This window comes from Nicotiana sylvestris, chromosome 5 (assembly GCF_000393655.2).
Source record: "Nicotiana sylvestris chromosome 5, ASM39365v2, whole genome shotgun sequence".
Lineage (NCBI taxonomy): Eukaryota > Viridiplantae > Streptophyta > Magnoliopsida > Solanales > Solanaceae > Nicotiana > Nicotiana sylvestris.
The window spans coordinates 175,459,636-175,482,404 of record NC_091061.1 but is presented as its reverse complement, the minus strand read 5'-3'; the positions used below and the strand labels follow the sequence as shown (position 1 = coordinate 175,482,404).

Sequence of the window (22,769 nt, the reverse complement as noted above, 5' to 3'; positions counted from 1 at the left end):
AATGGCCCGTGCTGAGCCTGAGCCCAAACTTGATAAAAATAGCAGCTTTTATTAATTTATAAAGAAAATAAATAACCTTTTATAGGGATCAACTTGCATTATGATAAATTATGTACTGAGATATGTGAGTTGATTTGTTAAATATTATGGTCTATGCGACGAAGTGCGTCATGGTCAGTTTAAATAATCTTTTGGATAGCAGTAAGTTTGTTTCGATTTAGTCTTAAAAACTTGGATACATAGTAGAGCGAAGAAAATAAATTCAAGCCAAAAAAAGGTCATATTTAGTGCTAGTCTTTCAACCCACTATTTACATTAGTTACACGACCAATATATTTACCGGCTAACAAAAATATAAATGTACATGCCAGTAAGTCACACAAAGTGAGTTGCATTGTCCATATTTTCTGCAATATTAGAAAGAAAAGGACGTCAATAACGGCAAGTAGCAAGGTATCTGGTAGCTTAAAAACATAGCGGTTGTTCTTTGCATTACCTGTCAAACACAAGCTAGCGACCTTCAAACACGTATGTACATAGCATGAGAAAGCGTATATACAGCCATTTTACAGAGTTATAACACCCTGCGAACAAAACAGATGTAAGATCTACAATGGTACCTTTTTTCATCAACCAAAAAATATTTTATCAGTAAACTATAATTTATATTGAAAAACATGTTGCATAATCTTAGTCAGTTATACCAATACAAGGGAAATAAAAGTGCAAGGTAGAAAGTATAAATCAATTCAGACAAAAGAATGTCTTAAAAAACATGTACTGATAAAGTAGTACTACTTTATAAGTAATTTTTTATCAGGAATAAAAAGTGTAACAATAGTATAGTAAATTCCATAAGCAGTGATGAGAGAAAGAAGAAGAAAACGAGAAAGATCGCTGAAGAAGAAATCGATGAAGAAGAAATCGCTGAAGAAGAAATTCAGCAGTCAATTCGTTAAAGAAAAAATTCAGCAGTCAATTCGCTGAAGAAGAAATTAAGCAGTCGAAGAAGAAATTCAGAAGAAAAAATATACTGAAGTTGACTCCTTATTCATGTCCACGAAACTTTGGGAGAAAAAGAGAGTTGATATTAGAGGAAGAGGTCCACGAAACTTTGGGAGAATGGGATGTATCAAAGTAGAGAGCGAAAGAAAAAAGTGTAACTGATTAGCGTATTTAGTGGCTTAGGGCTAGGAGTAAACCTATCATAGGAACTTAGAGAATTCTTTTGTAGGCATGAACACTGGAACATTACTGATGTTTAATGAAAGGTAGTGCACTAGAAATTTAGCTAACAATGGGTTGTCAACATTATCAACACAACTATTAATTTGTCTGTCTTTTCTTTTTGGATTGCCTGCGGGAAGGCATTCTTTGAAGATGATGAATGTGAGTGAATTAGAGCTTATGAATGAATATAGAATGGAATGAAATATGCAGTAGTTTTTTTTAATTTAAAGTTTTCTTTGAGTTGTTTGTGATTCAACTATAATCTGCTACTCCTACATTAGAAATCAAAGAATTTATTCTTGAACATGAATAACAAGTTCCTAAAAGTTTATCATCTGTAAGTATGGGAAAAAGTAATGAAAAAGTAGAGATAAAGTTTATTAACCTTCATTTTTTCTTCGGGGGGGGGGGGGGGTTCTCCAGTTCAGTTTGTTGCCTCTTGGTAGAAGAGCCACCTTCTGTAGTTAACGTGGTCTTCAGCTCTTCTATGAGTGTAACTTGTTCCACATTCAACTGACTGCTGCCTTCATTTTCTATCTCTTTCTTCAGGTCAACATTTTCCAATTTAGTATTACTGCTCTCTCCAATTTCTTCAAAAGCTACTGGTGCGGGCAATTGAAACAAATCTTCCTTCACATAGTAGGACACAATGAACAACCGCGGATTAGAAGTTCTAGAAAATGTTTTTCTCAGTTGTATCTTGAAGAGTTTATAAGGAAGACGCTATCGAACGTGTTCAAGAGGTAATGGTTGGTCCTGCGGGAGAGAAAAAGATGAATTAACACATGAAGATAGTGGTCAAAAGTAATATACTCTGAATTAATTGGATGTTTTAAGCCTGTAAAGTACTTGGGATGCAGAGGCTAGAAGCTTTTATAGCCTTTAATTATCTTTTCATTAATGATGAATTTAAGAAGCTAATTGTAATATTTAAGCAGCCTAAAGGAGATGTTTTAGTTTTCGGCAGGCATGTGAAAATGGAGGTATAAGCAGACATAATCAGTACTTTAGTAAGAAAATTGTTGACAACCTCTGTGACTGGCAGTACCTAACATTGCTAAGCAGTACAAGCCAGATGATGAACTAACAGAGCAACATTGAATAGTCAAGTAATAACTTAGGGTTAACTAACATTTCACTTTATTATTTCTGTTGAGCTTTGACTTTTTGATGTTCTTTTTACCTCTAAGTATGGTTTTGTCTATCTGGAAAAGCTTATCCGCTAGACCATTTAAGGTGGAGGTGAAACTTCTTTAGTTGTAATTCTTAAATTGAAATACAAACAAAATATCAAATAACTTTCTTTAAAAAAAATTCCCAACTTATTTAATTAGTGGTTATATTTTAATTAGTAGGTAGAAAAAAAGGAAGGATAAAACTTTTAGATGTTACAAAATGACAAAAATTCTTAGGAGATAATACAATATATGATTCCTACGGTGAACTTTTTTGATTGATGCGAGGAAAAGAAAATTTCACTCCACCAACTTATGTTTAGTGATGACAAAAATTCCTGGGAGATAATACAATATATGATTCCTACAATGAACTTTTTTGATTGATGCGAGGAAAAGAAAATTTCACTCCACCAACTTATGTTTAGTGGTGACAAGAAAAATTATGTTACGTTCTATTTGAATTATATTTATGTTCAATTAAAAACATAATTGAAAAAATTAAGAGCAAACTTGTTTTCATGATATCATAGTTTTAAAAAAGTTTCTCCTGCTACCATCAACAACGTACCTTAACTGAGATTTCACAGATATCTGCGGCGGTCATATCAAGAAATTTCTCTCCTACTTTGCCTATTAATGTTGCAACAGCTGATCCATTGCCATCTGTCATTACAACCTCAAAGCGTGCTCTAATATCAACAAAAAAGAAGAAGCGCAATTAACACTAAGAACCCCACAAGAAAAATAATTGTTAGTAACAATTGACTTGCCTGGTTTCTTAGAAAAGAATGAAAATGCTCACCATAAACCCAAAAGAATGAAGTTTTAGAAACATGAAACTATTCAATTCTCCCTTTTTCTATTCTGGAGAGTAACAAATCTTCAAGGGAATAAAGTTTCTTTAACATGAAAGAGTAAATCAACCATATTGAGTTTTACAGGCAGAAACATTCATAAACTAAATGTTTCATGATGTACTACTAAAGCTAGAATAATAAGAGAACACGATTTAAGCATCAAGTAAATTAATTCGTCGCTTTGATTTACGTTAGCAATTAATTTGCGTTATTTGATTTTCATAAAGCCAATGACTGAAGAAACCTTTTTTGTTTGAAGATGTAGAACAGACATATTTTATTAGGCTTGAATTCAAAGACACAATACCTGGGGTGTTAACATCGCATGTTGTTTGCAGCTCGCACAATGAATAATTTTCGGCGAATGAGTTCTGTACTGCTGCCCGCAGTGGGAACACAGTAATTCATAAAAATCTTGGTCATCAGCCGACAATGATAATTTACCTTCCACGTAAAAGAGTTGTATCTGTAAAAGAGAGGGATTGAAGTAGATTTATTGAGTTCGGATAAAAATACTAAAGTACTGTATATGTACACCTATTAGCAGGGATGAAATATACCTACATGAGGTTGTGACTGGATATCAGCAATTGGGACAGTATCATTGTATTCTGCCGCAAGCATAAGAGACGAATCTACTGCCTGCTGACTGTATCTCATAAGTCTTGGTCGGTTGTCTCTGACCCTTTGCATGTATAGAGGCATTTGTGAGCACGTGATTTTTGTTTCGCGAAAATTACTCCAAAAGAAAATCAAAATAAAACAAAATGTCATCTGTGTACAATTTTGAGAATTTGCGTGACATTTTGAGTAATTATCTTTTTCCGTAAATGTTTACCTTGTTTTTAGTTATTTAAAAAAGTACAAAAATATAGGTCGCATGCATACTTAGAATTTAATTGTGCATGTAGGAATCAATTAAACCATAATTTTGGTTTTTAAGGGGGAAATCACAAAATATGCATTTTTATTCTAATTGTCGTCATCCTGTGATTTTTATTTTTACGTTCTAATTTGTGTGTTAATTATTGTTGAATGTTAATTAATATTTGGGTAGTTTAATTTTGGTTTTAATTTAATTAGGATTTTTGTTTAAATTAAAAGAATGAAAGGGGAGGAAAATACCGAATTTGGGCCAAAAATTGGTTTGAAAATCAGGCCCAATTCGTTACACTGACCCAGTCCACGACCTGGGTTTTCCAAGCAACGTCGTTTAGATGTATTTGATCTGAGCCATTCATCTCACTTCATCTAACGGCTCCAGGCTTTCCCCAGATACCCGACCCACTGGTACCCGGATTGACCCATTCCCAACGCTTAAACCAAACGACGTCGTGACTTAAATGACCTGATCCAGGCCGTTGGACGGATTTGATCCAATGGCCAGGATTAAGACACCCTTCCGTATATAACCTTAACACCTTACCCCCACGCCCCCCTAAACCGAACCCCCTTTTTTACCTTCGTCTCCAAACCTCGGAGACCAAACAAACCCTCCGCCTTCAACCACCATGCACCGCCCACCGGAAATCGCCTCACGGCGGTTCCGGTGGTCCAAACAACCCCATCTTCACACCATAGAACCCCATCACCCTCCTCTTTCTGAATCTACCTTTTATTGTCCTCGAATCCCAATAGTATGTCTCGAATATCAGATCGAAAACCAGTCAAAGACCTTAGTTCACCCGACGACCCCTAAATTAACACCCTTAGATCATCTAACCACCCCCAATCCAACACCAGTACCCGTTTGCATCGAATCATCTTCGAGCTTCTCGAATCTTCGTTTGAAGGTTCGAGCAAATCCCGGACATACCCCAATCCACCCTAAACTCACACCCTGGCATCCTCTGACCTCTCTTATACCTAAGACACACTGGTTTCCTTTCGAACCTGGTTGGAACCATTCGAACCCTAAAATCAAACCAAGAACCCTGGAAAACCAAAGCTGGAACTAGTCCAAAGGGGAGAAATTTGGGTGTCTAATGGACCTTAGTCGATGTGTTCTCAGTCGAGAACACTCGATTAAGGTCCCTTCGACCTCAAAAGAGTCGAGTCAAGTGTTCAACCTGGTTTCGTCTAGTCTTGTATTTGTTTAAGGTACTCCTTTCCTCCTCCCTTGTTCTTGGTGTTACGTCTAATTGTTGTTTAGATGGTTATAATTTAGCCTCGTTTGATTGATCCCATTGTGCCCCGTTAGACCTTTTTATTGGATCCAATTTTATTATCATTTTTCTGTTTATTGTCATTTGTTGTACGCTGTAACGTGTTATCGATTAGTCTGATATGTTTGAATGATAGAGTAGCATAAGAATTAGTCTGATGTTTAGTTCATTCTTGGTTGTGACCCCTCATGCTTCGTTTGTGTTCTGAATGATGTGTTAACATGTTTTCCTGGGTAATATTTGAGTTCAGATTTGAGCCTGTGGTCATTTTCAGTTCATTGAGCCTAACTTATGGTTCGTTTGTTCAGCCTGATTTAGTGAACCCCCCCCCCCTTTGAAACTCTGCTGGTTGTTCCCTACTTTTGTACTCCAAATCTGTTTAGGGCATGTGCTGGTCAAGTTGCTCTCAGTCTATCTTGTCTTGATGAGTTTAAATATGTTTGTTTCCCCATTTATAGTTAGTTCAATATATGTTGCCCTGAACTCTTAGGTTTCATTCTAAATGCCATCTGATTTAGTATTTTTGAATTACTAGCTGATTTGAATTGATTGTAGTTGTTGTAACTAGTTGGGTTCAGTTTAGTGAATGAGTAGGTTTGAGTAGGTCGTTGATCAAAGTCTGTATCCAGCACTTAAGGGGTTTGGGTTAAGGCAGTAATATTAAGGGTTTTTCAGGGGCAATTTGGGAATGAAACAGTTAGGATAGTATTTTAGTGTTAGTGCTTTGTTAATGGGGGTGTTAATTAATACATTAATGGGGAACAAAAGGAAATGGGGGCTGATTAATTGGAAAAAGCAATCTTAGTGGCAAATTTAGTGGACATTTCTGATTTTTCAAAAGAGAGGGGTCGGGCAGCACTAAGTTTGAAAAAAGGGAAGACTTGTATAAAGGGAGATAGGATCAGAAGAAAGAGGAACAAGAAGAGAGAGCTTTGAAATAATTTTTGGGATCAGAGGGAAGGGTTTAAAAAAAAAACCAGAAAGGGCAGAAGGGAAAGGGAGAACACGTTTAGATCTAAAGAGAGATTTGAGAACCAAGAGAGGAAGCTGAAAACTCTTCTTCTCTTGCTTTTGTTTTGAAATCAGCATTAACCTGCTATTTTTTTTTCTGTCAAAACTTAGGTCTTTTCCTTTGAGTGTCCGAAAAATCAGAAACTGTATTCCATTGTTGTTTCGAATTCACCTATCACTGCCTGTTGATTAACATTGGTATTTCCGGGTCTCAGCTGAGTCTGCTGAGTCTGTTTGTTTGGGTGTTGGGTACTGTTTCATTAGGTTATTTCTGGTTTGTTCACTGGGGTTTATTTTGCTCTGCTGTTGCTGCTGTTGATTCTCCTACTTTCTTCTTCTTGTTGTGTTTTAACATCCAGGTACACACTCGAACTTTACACTGATGTAGCAGAAACAATGAATATGAAATGAAAGAAGCAAAGAATTTTAATCATTTGGTTCTGTAACTATAAGTCTTGTAAAGTGTTGGGAGATTATACGATTCTTTAAAGTTATAAGTCAATGGAAAATGCATTAGTTAGTTTGTACTTAATTGAAACTTAGTTCGTTTAACATTGTGATATATAGTTTGTTTAGTAGTATACATGATATAGCTATGTAATTCGTGAATGCACAAGTAGTTAGTATATTGATAATTAGACTTCATTTCCCGTTGTGTTTTTTACATATAGGGCGGGGGCTTTTAACTTTGCCAAATGCAACGCAGTTTTAATCTTTTGAGTGCTAACCTTATCAGACTCTGTTAGGCAGTTTATAGGACAAGGTTCGAATCCTATTAGTAGCATCTTCTAGTAATTAATTCCATTGATCTCGCTTAAATGAGCTAGTTTGAATTCAACTTGAAGAATGTTTAGCGTGAATTTAGCATTTTATTAATCTTGTATGTAATTTTCTTTAGCAAATTAAAAGCATGTTCGCCCATGGAATAAGGCACGAAACAATTCCCGCCTCGTAAATAATTAATCTGATAATTAATAAGAATCCGGAGTTGGCCAAGCATGTAATTTAATTAGCATGTATTTTCTTTCTTCCATTTTTAGAGACAAAGATAATAGAACAATGTAGTCGCTTTAGGTTTATCCTTTCAAAAAAAAAACGAGACGAGCCTCGCCAAGTATAGATGCAAATTATGGGGCCCTCAATAATTAGTTGTAATAAATACTTAGAATTTGGGATGGACTGTTTAGTGAATGTCACTGCCTTCCTCAAAGATAATAACGCGTTAGACTCTTTAGGCGCGACTTAACTAAATTACATTCTTAAATTCGGGTGCGCATTTATGTGACCCAAATTCAAATCTCGACGGAGTCGGAATGTATTGACAACCACGGGTGCATTGATTGTGACGTGGTTCGAGATGCATTTTCACGATGTTGCAATTCTATAAAAAAAAAAAATAATAAAAGCGGCTAAAACTTAATAAAAGCACACCAGTTATAACATGTATTTAAATCAGATATTTAGCCATTATAACAATTTAAGCGACCGTGCTAGAACCACGGGATTCGAGGGTGCCTAACACCTTCCCTCGGGTCAACAGAATTCCTTACTTAGAATTTCTGGTTCGCAGACTTCATTTGGAAAGTCGAATATTTTCCTCGATTTGGGATTCAAGATAAACCGGTGACTTGGGACACCAAAAGCCAAACTTTTCCCAAGTGGCGACTCTGAAATAAATAAATAATCCCATTTCGAATATTGTCACTTAAATTGGAAAAACTCCCTCGCGCATTTACCCTTCGGGGCGGGCGCGCCAAAAGGAGGTATGACAGCATTTCAATGGCAACAAAATGTCAGGTAGATTTAAAACGACACGAAAAGGTTGTGACAAAATTTAGAAGCATAGGAAAAAGAAAGAATAGGTTGTTTCAATGACAAATTATTGCACAGATTACACCAATAACACGAAAAATTAACAGAAAGTACCAAAAAAATAATTCTTTTAGCTGACCACAATTATAATACACATAACATAATTTTTCAGCTGGCTACAACTCCAACATATAGTGCATATGTGGTATGCGTACATATAGTGTAGACACTTTATACGAATACATATAAGAAACTATGGTTATTAGCCTCAGTGACTGCAGCAGTTCCTGTTGAAAGAATAAGCAAATTTTGCACAAATTTAGTCAGCATTGAACAACGATATCACCTTATTTGTCAGATTGTAAAGTAGCTATCCCAAATAACCAACATGCTGCAATGCTATTTTATAGATGATAAAAGGGATAACATTACATATTGGGAGCTCATAGAAGTACTGGTTGTTCTTAGCAATACTACATATACCATACCCTGACTGAATATAAGGGCAAACTCACACATATATCAGTGTGTGATATTATATCGGTGCGAAAATTTGCATATAAGCTCTAACATTTAAACTCATAAAGTTATATTGTAAAATGAGATGCAATGTAGTTGAAAACCATTTCAATGAAAATACATAGATACCAAGTTTGTATAAACTTGTAACTAATTGAAACAGAAATTTCGAACTTATAGTCCGCTAAGTATGTCCCATTTTTTGGGGAAGAAGGAAAACATGGTAGTACAGAAGGGAATTGCATATGCTGGACTATATAGTTTTACCTGCACATGTTTAATTTGCATGAACTAATTAACAAAATATAAAATTCGATTATGTCAATATTTGTTCCATACCAGTTTAGAAATCTTCCAACTTGAGGATATGGTGAATTTATCAGTATGACCGAGTTGTACCTTGTCGACAATGATAATCCTATATGACTCATTATGTTAGTAAAGAATTCACAATAAACCTCTTGGAATATCCAAAAAAAAGAGCGTAATGTTTTCCATACCAGCATAGGTGGTTCGCGTAATTCGTTTTGCTACAATTACTGCATATTCAACAACCTCTGCAGCGAGGATGCTTCCATCAGCATCGGCGAAGTCTTCTCACAGCGTAAGGATAGTAGGCCTCATACTACAGTAAAAGGAATGGACAATAACTGACACTATCCAATAAAAAAAAATACAAGTCTAACAATATTAGCAAGAGTAATAAAGATGGGGTCTAAATATAAAAATAGCAGAGACAATTCGGTAAGACCGTAATTCAAACAATGCTACAAGAAGTAAGTAACATGTTCGCGCAGGAGAGTGAAGGTTGGCAAAAAGGTTTTTTAAATGATGCAGCTTGCGTGTCTAAGCAAACAAATGCAGCATAACACATCAGTATACTCTCTTTGATGTTTGCTTTGGAATTGAAGGAATTTCTGGGCTGCATATGTAAGATTTTCTAAAAAAATTCTTGTTTGTAGCTTTATTTTTTTGATAAGTTTGTGTTTGTTCTGATTTTACTGTTAGTCGAATTGAAGGTTTTGATACTTAGCTTCAGTTTAATTTCTTCTCGTTATAGGGAAGAGTGGCGTTGTAGACAACTTAATTAGAATCGGTTTGGAGTTAATGACTTCTGGATTATGTAGTTGTCACTGTATTTTCTAAAATCTACGAAGCAAATACATCGGCAAAATATATATTATAGGGTCCAAAAAAGAGAACAAATAAATTACCTGATAGATTGCCGAGTATAAAGATTGAGAAGAGAATTTTTCTGCCTATATAGGCACTTAAGAACTTATATAAATATTTTTCCAGATGTTAACATATTGCACTTTATGTTTGTTTGTTAAGGTTTTTTTGTCAACCAAAAATATTTCTACAAAAAGTTGTAACTGACCTAGAAGAGGAAATAGGAGAGCATTTGAAGAAATGAGACACGTCTATCTAATATATTAGAGTTAGCTACACATTTAAATATTTTCCAATGGATAATCTTCTAAAATTTGTAACAAACTTTCTTAACTCGTATTATATATGAATCATGTTTTAACTACAAAAATGACGCAGACAGTAGAATATAAGGAGTTTTAATCTCCCATTGAGTAATGAAGTTTTCTTCACTACGATATATCAGATGATAGTAGTTAATGTTTACATTAAAAAAAGGCAATAACGAACAAATTAAAAAAAATAGTAATAGATACATTTCAGACTTCTTTGCATTTCTTTTCTCGTGAGCAGTACTGGATTTTACCTAGGCTAGTATACAGAATAAAAATTTGTACTAAACCATGGTGATCACTAAAATGTTGTACTTCAAAATGTCAAGACAAAGAGAAAGCTGGATTATGTCTGAAATTCTATACAGTTTCTTTTTGGAGATCTTATGTGTTGTTCTATTTATAGAAAGATCAAATTTGTTGAACAGAGAAGTAACGCATATGGCATAGATCAAGCTGAAGGTGCAATAGGAGATGGCTGAGATTATAATCTCATGACATTATAACTTTTTAATTAAAGGTATCTGACAAAAGTAATCAACTAAATAAGACGACATCGTCATACAGTATCTAGCTATATATTTGTAGCCAATTTTTTTTTGGAAGGAAGTAATAAAGTAAATAGAATGCCATCAGACTTACTTGGTATCCATTATGGTGATTTCACGACATTTGCTATTGTTAGCGCCAACATACTTTATCGAGCCACAGTTCACCACAATGGCAATTATGTCTGTGTAGTGGACATTGCAAGCGACTTATAATTTAGACCAATGTACACGGTCTCAGAATGTAAAGATACAAATAAATTTAATTGTCAGAAGGTATTACGCGTAAAATAATGGTTATCAAATTCCGTACTTCGCTGTTGCTCGTGCAAATATGCAAAGGGTACAGTATTCAACCTCGTCGGAGGTGGGAGCGGTGGGTCTTGTATGTTAGCATCTTTCACCTCTTCGACGACAGTAAATTTGTCAATAACCCATTCAAAACGGTTGATAGGTACTCCGTAGGGTAAAGGAACTCTCACTTTTGCAGTAGATATCAAGTAAGTGGAAAACGGGGTGAAGTTGTCTGCATACTTTTCTATGTCTTCCCTGTATAGAACAGCGGCTACTTGCTCTTCCTGCATTTTAATAGAATAATGACTTACTCAACTACCCTTGCGGAAGTGTATCCATATAAACATATGGATACATACAAATGCAACATATTGAAATATTAACATAGTAAAAAAGTACAGTATGAGCAGCCTGAAACTCATGAAAGACAATTGATAACTAATCTATACAAGATTTGCAATTTGTAGAGCGTTACTAAAAAAGGAGCCCGAGGAAGAATATTACTCAGTCATAAACGATAGCTGAAATTATTTCATACCATTGACGTAAAGTCAGCATGGCTCTTTGAAGTAAAGAATGTGTAGTTGAACTCCCCATTCTCAAATGTAGATCTCATCCACCAAAACTAAAGAGAATCCACAGTACTGCATCACAAAATCTGGAAATTAATTATATATGTCTAAAACGTTTAAATGAGGAAAAAAATTAACTCGGGAAGTTTTTTTGACAACCCCAAGAAATCTATATGTTTTAGCCACTTCTGTTATGAGGCCAATCTGAAGCTTCCACCACTTTTAGCTACTTTTCTTATGAGGCTACCATCTCAAGATTCTACCAACTGTTTTTTCTTTTCTACTTCTCAATTGGAATTTAGGGGCCAGGGGAAAACTAAATGCAAAGGATGTTGACAACATGAAAATGTGGACAACATTGTGGAAGAATAATAGCATAAACAAAGTTGTTATTGTAAAACCTTGTTACTGCTCGAGGCAACTTTGGATAAGATTAACGAAATTTCATTGTTAGTGTCACCAATAGTCCAGTAATAATGGTACAGAAAGTAAGTTAACAATTCCGTATGGATGAAACCAAATAGACCTATTACCAAGTGTGGTTTGTATTCCAGCGGCTACAAAGTAAAAAATTCTTTTGGTAAAAAGAAAAATTAAAATCATGTATACATTAGTTAATTGACAATTGGTATTACATGAGAAATGCATAGTGTAGCAGTCAAAAGGTTTACAGCAAGGTAGTAAATAAAATTAACTTCAAAGGATCACAAATTAGCAAGATAAATAATAAATTGAATACAATGTATGACTGCGAAAGAACATTAGCGTATTAGCTACTCGTATTATTATCAGCCAACTACTTAAAATGTTTCAAGGACACCAATATGATTTCAATAATCTGTCAATTATGAAAGTGTAAGTTTATTATCTTAGAGGAAACGTCTACATTTAATCCTTCAGCTTACTAAATAAAGGTATACCTGATCAGTTAACATAAGGAAAACAATATGGTTTCAACAATCTGTAAGTTGTGGATGGATAACTATGAAATGACACTCCTATGCCTAGGTATTTGCAACAAAATAAAGTCATATTCTTGAGATAATAGTACCTAATATTTAATTTGTATTATGTAAGTAATTTGTGAGCTGAAGTATTTTAATGAACTGTTTCTGGTATTATTAGCATTGTGGGGGTGTATTCAACAAATAGACAATCTATCATATGTCTCGCAATTAAGAATGCTTCCATTTACTCTTTTGTTTGAAATAGTATATGTAATCTGATTTTAATGTGATTTTATGTTGTTTATTGTAATGCATAATTTGGATTTTAAAAAGGCTTCCTAAGATACAAATAGTAACTTCTTAGAACGTGATAGATCTCATATATCATATCTCGGAAGATAAATTTTAAGCTAGAAGTAATTAGAGGTACTTAATGACACACTTATCATCATATCTGACCACTACAAATATCTATTTTATTAGAGTGCGGCCTTGGAGAATGAACATTGAATGAATGAAATAACTACCATCAAATTGGTCATGCCTTCCGAATTCTTATTCTTTAATTTCTTAAGATGTAAGAAGTTTAAGCAAATTCCTAACACGACGAATGCAAAGTGCACTGCAAATATATCCTTCTGGACAAATAAAGGACTATACATGAAGAAGTAAATAATCCAAAGAAGAAATTCCAAAGTTTGGTACCACAATTTTTGTCTGAAGAACCACATATCAGACAGACATGAATGGTAAATGGAATATCTACTTTCATAGATTATCTCAAACATTTAGTTCCTCACATAGCCAGTGTGAGAGAAACGATGACACTTGTGATTACCTAAGTTGATGGATCTCTTTCTTTTCTTTCAATTAAACAATAGTAGCTATTGCAATTATATTTGAACCAGTAGAATAAGAAATAACAAGGTAGTTAGAAGATTACTCTTTCGTCTCGGACAACAACAATCTGGAATCGCGTCTTTCCATCTTTACTTTGCCTTGGTCGAGGCTTCTCAATGAGTTGTACCTTTGACGTCCACTCTTTTGTTTGTGGAGTGATCCTATCAATGGTTAATCTATGCTCCATGTATTATGCAGACTCTACATTAGGGACAAAAAGAAGACATCATCAGTATATATCAAAAGATAAAAAATAGGTACGCACAAATAATAAAATGGATGAAATTTTATATTTAATAATTATATGCAATGATAATTAGCACAAGAAGTTGGCATTGTTAGTTAAAAAGCTTATTCATGGCTAATTGGCTTGTCCCTGTATACCTAATGACTCTGTAGAACCTAACAAATTGTTTTTTCTCATGTAAAGTTCAGTTGCAGTAAACTCTCAAGTTTTGCAAACATTTATATTTTATAAAATATAGAGGTACATCTGTTTAAAAATATTTCTATCATCTTTTAGATTGTGAAATAATTACATATAGGAACAGTTCTCCACCAGTGTATTAAGTCGACTGTCCAAGTATTGCCCTTTAGCTCCAGCAGTATGTACCAAATTTTCATGCGAAAATGCCTCTGCACGACCATCATAGCCAATGCCACATCCTCGTATAGATTCATCTTTGTTGGAGCAGTCATGTGCGAAAAGAGCATCAGCTATCGTTTCATCGCTTGAGCGAATACAAGCTGATTGCTATCGACCAGATTGCACATGATCAGTATTCTTCGTGAGTTGTTTCCTTTTTTTTTTGCTAGGATACTATCTGTTCTTGTCGCAATATCCTCATAAAGTAGCTTTTTCGATGATTTCTTTGTAGACAATGTTATCCGTGTAGTGATCGTCCTCCCTACCTGGTATAGTGGGTCGGATTAGCACTTTCACACAGTTCGAACTCTTTGATCTAGACAAAGCCACATAAAGTTGACCGTGCGAAAACACAGGTTCTAGCAAATAAACTCCAACAAAATCTAATGTCTGACCTTGCGCTTTATTTATAGTCATTGCAAAGCACAGTCTTATAGGAAATTGTGTCATTTTAAACGGAATAGGCATTTTTTCATCTTGGGATGCTAATAATGGTATCCTAGGGACAAACACATGTGTATTTTTCAAGTGACCAACTAAAATATTGGCGCTAATGACATGCGATTTAAAATCATAGCAAGTCAAACGTGTTCCATTACATAAATCATCACACGGATTTAAATTTCGTAATAATATAATTGGGCAGTTTTGTTTCAATGTCAATTTGTAAGGAGGCAGACCAGGTGGATTTAAACTGTGCAACAGATCCTCAAATTGTGATTGATCATGAGGTTCAATAGTTTCATCAATACCAATAAAAGTTTTTGATTCTTCTGGGAAGCGAGCAACAAGCATGTCATTGATATCGTCGACGAAATCATTCTTAGTTGTTAAGATAACACGGGAACTTGTATAGGATGAGGAGGAAAAAATTGTATGCACGTCTGGATAAGTTATCGCGAATAATTTATCCAAAGATTCCTTTTCGGTTGTATAAGGAATGATCAAAGAAGTTGGAATTTCAATCTTGTTTGTTGAGTTTATTTTTTCTTCTCCGTTTCCTATTCGCAACAAATAATTACAAAATGAAGGGTCATCTTTCGCTCTCATATTTTCGAATAATCGCAGCCTTTCAAGTTCTTCCCAAATATGAGAATATAGTAAACTTTCGTTAATGAAATCTTCCTTTTTTCCGTTCCGAACTACTGGCAATGTCTGCCTGAAGTCACCTCCGAAAACTACAACTTTTCCACCGAATAGTATCGTTGAATCCATTAAGTCTTTTAAAAGTAAATCAAGCAGTTCGATCGTTCTCTTTTTCACCATAGACACTTCATCCCATATAATTAATTTTGCATCCTGAATCAAACAGGCAAGTGAGCTTTGTTTGCTGATGTTGCAGGTCACATTTTCATCAGTATTTATAGGAATTTTAAAACGTGAATGTGCAGTTCGTCCACCAGGAAGTATAGATGCAGCTACGCCGGAAGTGGCAGTTGCCAATGCTATATACCTTTTAGATCGTACAATTACCAACAATGCACGATATAAAAAGGTTTTCCCTGTTCCTCCAGGTCCGTCTATGAAGAATGCCCCAGCTTTGTTTGAAAAAATTCTCTCTATAATTATATTGTAAGCTTTAAGCTGATCTTTATTCAACTTTTTGTGTAATAGTATATCCTCATTAGTAACCGCGATAGTCCTTTCGAAGTGTACCTTCTTTGCCTCTTTTGCCGCTACAGAAGGCCTTATTGTTTTAGGAATGAGTTGATATTTATTTATGTCACCACCCATAGAGTGTAATATGTCGTTAATATGGTTTAAAACTCGGTATCGAATATCGTTTTTCTGAATATTGGGTACCAACGTATAATCCTCGGACATGTGCTCTTCAAATTGTTCCCAGAGTTGTCTTGGATTAGTAGGATTACAATAAATCAGTAATGTAGCAAATAAATGTCGCAAACTGTATGGCATCTGGTAACTTGCTGCTTCTGACATGCATTCAAGCAAACTATTGTCGCTTTGTAGCAATCCTCGTTTTTCCACTGATTCTCTAAAGGTGCTACAAGGTTCTCCATTAACAGTTAGCAAATCATTATATGATTTTGGTCCTCTAATAGTCATTAATAGCATTCTAAGATAATATTGTTCACCTTCTATTGGATGACATGTTACAACACGACCAATAGCATATCGTTGTTTCCGAGGTGTCCACATCCTCTCTGTTGCAGACCAAACAAAATGTTGAGGGAATTCCTGGTATAATAGATTGAGCTTCATAGCCTCTGCATTTGTTCTATTCATTTCGAAAAATTGTGTTAACATCGTCTGGTTAATCAACGGATTATTTACAAGTGTATCTACATTTGCGCTACTTCTGAATGAAACAAATTGTTGTCCTTTAAGATGAAGTTGAAGAGAGCATACAGTCGGTGACATTTCACTAATGGAGAAACCGTACAAGCGCCACATAGCTTCGGGAGGCGACACCCATCTAGCAGACTTGTATTCCTTTATTTCATCTACTTCTGTGTTGGTATCATTATTATGTATTAAAAACGCAATCTTATCATGACCTTTACATATATACTTATAGAGATACTTAACGATCTTAATATCAGAGCATATCTCGACATTCACATGGCAGTCAAATTTTCCCAGCAAAAAAGGATTATATGGAACAACCCATGAGTTATCCAAGTATTGTTCTCTTATTTTTACCACTAGTCCTGTATTGCGTCTTCTATAAATTGGGTAAGATTCTACTCCTTTTGATGTCTGGTCCGCAAAGCTTTTTGGATATTTGAATTTACAGTAGCCTTTTTTCTTCATACAAGAGTTTGTTAGGTTTAGATTGCCGCATGGACCATGCATCATGTGTTTAAGAACAAGCGAATATAAATCTGGTTCTGCATTTTCATCAGGTATTTCAGCATGAATAATATTATCGTAAGCCTCTGGGGTAAGTAACTTGTATTCATTAGTTAATATTATAAGAAAATGAGCGTGTGGTAAACCTCGCTTTTGGAACTCTACAGTATACATAAAAGCTGCTACCTTTCCAAAGATATTTCGCTTTAGTATATCATTTTTGAATTCTTCTATTTTCGCTCTAAATACACGGCTGATCAAATCAGGCCTATTATGTGCCTCATCAGTTGAGATTAAATGTTCCTTTATTTCCATCCAAGAGGGATTATATGTCATAGTTATAAATAAATTAGGTTTACCGAAATGCTGCACGAGCGCAATAGCATCCATGTACCATTGTCGCATATCCCGCGGCCCTCCTATAAAAGAGCTTGGAAGTAAATTTTGTTTCCTGATATTAGAAGCACCGCGTTCACCTAATCGCAAGATGTCAAGAAGTCCTTGCAGCATAGCCATCCTGAATAAATCTTGATTGAACGCTGCGAAATCCAACCTTTGTGTTTCGAGTTTAATGTATTCATCAACTGAATACTGCTGAAATATTCTTCGGGTATGCAATATTTCATCTTCATCGGCATTTCTCATTTGTAATTTGTAACAATAATACTCACGAACAGAAACTGTATCTCTTCGTCGCTGCCCTTTTTTAAGAAGTTCAGCTTCCATTTCAAGATATTCGTCAAGTGACGTAACATTTCTTATACTTGGTACCTCTTCGTGATGCACAATTCGTAAGAACGCATGACAATTTGCTGGGAGCTTCTTAATACCACAATACCATCCACTTTGCCCTAGCGGAAATAATAGCAGATATTGCAATGCATCATAACATCCATAATAGTAATTCACTATTTGTGTTCGATCAGTGCGAGGGTAAATTTGAATATGTGGTGCGTTAAAGGCTGCGCTATCATTTTCCTCGGTCCATATTGCTGCAATTTCATATGAAGTCGGCAAATTATATACTCTCTGGTCCAAATTTAAGTCGCATTTGAGGGCTATGTGGAAATCTTGAAAGTTCGGTATATGTACCAAGGACCGCAAAAACACAGAGTATGGATTTATTGATAATATATCCATCAATTCTTTCACTACTGATTCGTGGATTCTGGCGGAACATGCCATCCTGTGTGCCAGCTCATTGCAGTTATCGTAAAAGTACAACTGTATATTTCTTGGTTTGTCATCTGTAGGGTGCAAATTATTTATCCAATGGTACATCTTCCCTTGAACTCTGAAGGTGTAGATACCAGAATTTCTTTTTGCTAAATCTTTTTCATACTTTACACCAAGTGATGTGAACGCAAAAAGATTATTATACGTTCTAATGTACGTTCGGAAGTGTTTGGACTCCATACTGTTTCCAAGAAATAAATTACGCAGTTTGGTAGGCATTTGATGAGAAGTTAACTTTATTGTCCCACTGCCACAGCAAAATGTAGGCGGTTCATACTGAAATCTCTTTGCTGAGCAAAATTTGCAGATTGGAACTTTCTTCAGTGGAACATAGTTTGAACGCAGCTGACCGATAATTGGACAAGACTTTGTAGTGGGTGTACGACCTATATATTGGAAATAGACCGTTAAAATTAAGGTGAACCAGAGGAAATAATTAGTGTTTCAGCAGACAGAAAACCAAACAAACCTCTAGGCGTAACTACTTCGGAGTTTTTGTTACGTAGTTCCCCGGATACTGCTGACGTTGAACCTAAGACCAAGTTGGGTGGTCATTAGATGGCACAAAATGATGGCAAGTAGTGTAAAAGTAAGTGTAGAAGGCGGCATACTCACCTTTTTCATAGGTAGAAAGTGGACGCAATACATCTATTTCGTTACCCATAGCAGAAGGCAGAGGATGATTCTTACACGTATTAAAAGCTACATCGAAGAGAAAGCATAGAGGAAGTTAACTATTTAAAATGAGAGATAACGCTGCGAGACAAGGTCAAAGCGATTTTGTACGGAGAATCGTATGTTCTAACCTGGATACAGAATGTAAGAAGTGTTCGTAGAGCATTCAGGTGGATCCATTATTCCAGTCAAGCGATCCACAGTTATTTTCTCAGGAGGTGTGCGTGTCTTTGACTCTTGGTATTTAAGTCGGCGCTGTAGCAGCAACTTCTGTTTTTTCTCTGCTGACATGGCTTTATATTTTTCATGTCGGTTGACATTCCTATCCGTTTCTGATAGGGGGCGTTTGTTTTTTTGTGTATGATCCATCAGAACCGTAGTACCTACTCTTAAATGATACTGCGCAAACTATCATAGCCTTTTAACATTGTATTAATTTTTATCACTGACATGCATATCACACGGCAAGAAGTGACAAAATTGAGGCTATCTTTGAGCAGATATAGTTACCCCAAGGAATAAAATATGGGAGGCGATTCATAATGTCATTGTATGTTTTAAAAAAAAGGTACGCTTTGACTATTAGTTTTTGCATAAGTGACATTAGAGTCAGCTGAATACCTCTGAGCTTTCTGATCAATTTTTGTACCTATAGGGAGAACAATTACGATAATTTTTTAGGTTTTTTTTCTTCGTATTATAACATCCGCTCAAAGGTACTTTTCCAAAGGTAAAGCTTCGCTAACTAAGCGGGAAAATCTAATCAAAACATGACCCGAAGTGAAATAAAAGAAAATGGACACCATGAGACCACACCATAAATGAAAAAGCGAATATGTCAAGCCAAACTTTTTGTTACGCACATAAATCAGTTAACAAACAAAAAATAAACAAAATAATTGTACAAAAGAAAATGGTGGACAACAACAACTACTAAAAGAAGATACTTGGTTACCTTACAGTGTTGAACTTCTTCTGCAAGTGTGTTGGTTGTACTGAACGTAAGAGAAACGTCAACAATTCTACAAAAATAAAAAACAATTTCAGTCATGGTCAACATACAGAACATGTTGGGCATCGAAGATACTCTTAGAAATAATTCTGTACGGAAATTGTAACGTCACTGTCTCAAATGTAATGGTACAACGAAGAAAAAAGGTTGTTGGTGTGTGCTACTGGGTTATTCCATTAGTTTATGATGTGGACTGATTGACCGATCAAAGTAACATGTAATTCACCAATTTTCATCGAAGAACCTTTCAAGATTTTAAAAAAGAGAATTTCTTACAGACTTTGGCAACAGTGTATTATCGAAGCAAACATTAAAAGATAATGTTGGTTCAATTCATCTACGTAGGTGGAAGCAAATTGTTTCCCCTTTCTCTCCCTTATTTGTTTGTGTTCTAATAGATAATAATCACTGAAAATATCATTCTGGCACATTAACGGACACATAAAATAGGCTGACTTGTCTGACAAAATAAACAATTTTTCCTAATTTCATTATCTCAGTTGATGTTATATTCATTCTCTTAAATACAGTGCTTTCTTCTTACACTTGGAGAACTCATGATGCACTAATTTACTTTAAATTCTTTCCCGCTCTACGTTAGAAAGGCTATCAGTACTTCGTATGACTCTTCCAAGATACAATGATGCAAAAAACCAAATGTAGTTACATACTCCCACCAAGTATCCTCGTAATGTAGATCACAAAGGCTAAATTTCTGTTGTTTATTCAGTAGATCCAAATTTAACAGGTCGACATCAGACTTTCTCCAGGAACATGCTTGGAATCTTGGAGCCATTCAGTTGGAGATAAGTTATTTTTCATTTTCTTCTAACACATCATATAATACAACACCCAGGTAAAATTATCATGGTAAAATAATATGATTTTTCCAGCAAGATTTTGGTACTGTACCTTGGTTGCTGATAAGGAAAAATAACTGAATTAAATCATTGTCCCAAGCAAAAATCAATCACCAAATGTTCTGAAGGAAAAATTACAAAATTTTAACACCTCATTTATCTGCATCCATCTGTAAATTTTATGGCATGTTTGATGCCAACCACTTATCTCTACGTTTCTAAAACTTATTCAAGTAAATTTAACATGAAAAGAAAGATGCAAGTTACAAAGTCTTGTTACATATTTCCATATCACTTCATATATTATAGCCTAATTATACTAACACAACAACAATGCCTTGGAAATTTGCACAGGCATGAGTAGACTTACAAAGCATACCCAACATCCATCTTTATGTCCCTTCCACAGGCCAACAAAAAAGCTGGTCACTCATCCTAGACTACAATTTAACCAACGAGAAAATAAGGAGGGTGGGGAGACAAGCTACCAGTGACATGGTAAATAAGAATTTACTAAAATATTCTTTTAAACATTATTCCCAGATTTTCCCACAATTATTTATGGTCTAATTGGTGGGCCTTTTGTTTTAATCTTAAAGGGTGTCACACCTCCTTTTTCCGCCCCCGCGGGGTGCAAGGAGTTTTTTCCAATTAAAGGACAGTCGAAACGGGATTTATTTATTTATTTCAGAGTCGCCACTTGGGAGATTTAGGGTGTCCCAAGTCACCAATTTTAATCCCGAATCGAGGAAAAGAATGACTCCATATTACAGTCTGCATACCAGAAATCCGGATAAGGAATTCTGTTAACCCGGGAGAAGGTGTTAGGCATTCCCGAGTTCCGTGGTTCTAGCACGGTCGCTCAACTGTTATATTCGGCTTGATTATCTGATATAATACGTATTATAAACTTATGTGCAAATTTTATCCTTTAGCCGCTTTTATTATTTTTTATTTATTGTTATTATTTTACGAAGAATTGCAACATTGTGAAAACGTATTTCAAACCACGTCGCAATCAATGCACTCGTGGTTATCGACACATTTCGACTCCGTTGAGATTTGGATTTGGGTTACATAAATGCACACCCGTATTTAAGAAAATAACATTGTTAAATACGCGCCTAAAGCGACTAGCGTATCATTATTTTTGGGTAGGGCCGTGAAATTTGCTAAAACGGCTCCTCCCGAATTCTAAGCAATTAAATGTACATTTATTGAGGGCCCCGCAATCTATACATTTTATTAAGCGAGGCTCATCTCATTTATTTTAAATGGACAAATCTTAAAGCGACTACATTTTTCTATAAAAATTAGTCTCTAAAATAAAGAAAAAAATCCTAATTAATTACTAGCTTTTATTTTATTTATTTAAGAAAGCATGACATACTAATTGCTAGATTAATACAAATATTGATGAAAAGGAATTTTATTTAAAAAAATTCGAAATTATAAATAAAATAAAAATTTGACAACTAATATTTAAAAGAATCAAATACAGCTAGATTAAAACTCCAGCATTGTTATAAAAAAAACTATTGAGATTAATTATTCACGACCATTTGAAACTAGATTTTAACCATAATTACTAAAGCTTTTTAGAAAGTCTTTTAGACTTAAACGAAGTTTCTAATCTTGCCTGAACTCAAATGCCTTAATGCCTAATTTACGAAATTTAATTTAAATTCATGTCTTAGCTAAATTTAGCTAGTTATTCATGATTAACCTACTGTTGATAATCTTGAAACCTTCATAACTAGTGAATTAACCTGTTTTGCCGAACTGATTCATTAAAGACTAACTTATGTTATTTTTTCTTATTCCAATTATTATTTAGTAATACATGAAATAGCTTAAATACAATCAACAAAAGGAATAAAGAAAAACGGAATTAAAACTTCAAAATTTCATTCTTCATATGTATTCATGGTTCATATTTCGGATTACAATAACCAGCGTGTCAGTTGTGTACCTGATATTGGAAGCAAAAGAAAATGAAGATGAGAATC

At 34.9% G+C, this 22,769-nt stretch overlaps 1 protein-coding gene across 1 annotated transcript; it reads right to left on the bottom strand.

Moving 5' to 3' along the window:
• Nucleotides 1-11,073: 11,073 nt before the first annotated feature.
• On the bottom strand, nt 11,074-19,179 carry LOC104210641 (uncharacterized). Its single transcript, XM_009759590.2, has 8 exons — nt 19,020-19,179; nt 18,829-18,915; nt 18,683-18,745; nt 14,398-18,599; nt 14,077-14,271; nt 11,637-11,723; nt 11,498-11,509; nt 11,074-11,382 (listed from the first exon to the last, which is right to left on the bottom strand). Exons 1-8 carry the CDS (start codon nt 19,177-19,179, stop codon nt 11,074-11,076), a joined length of 5,115 nt encoding a protein of 1,704 aa, XP_009757892.2.
• Between the last annotated feature and the right edge of the window lie 3,590 nt (nt 19,180-22,769).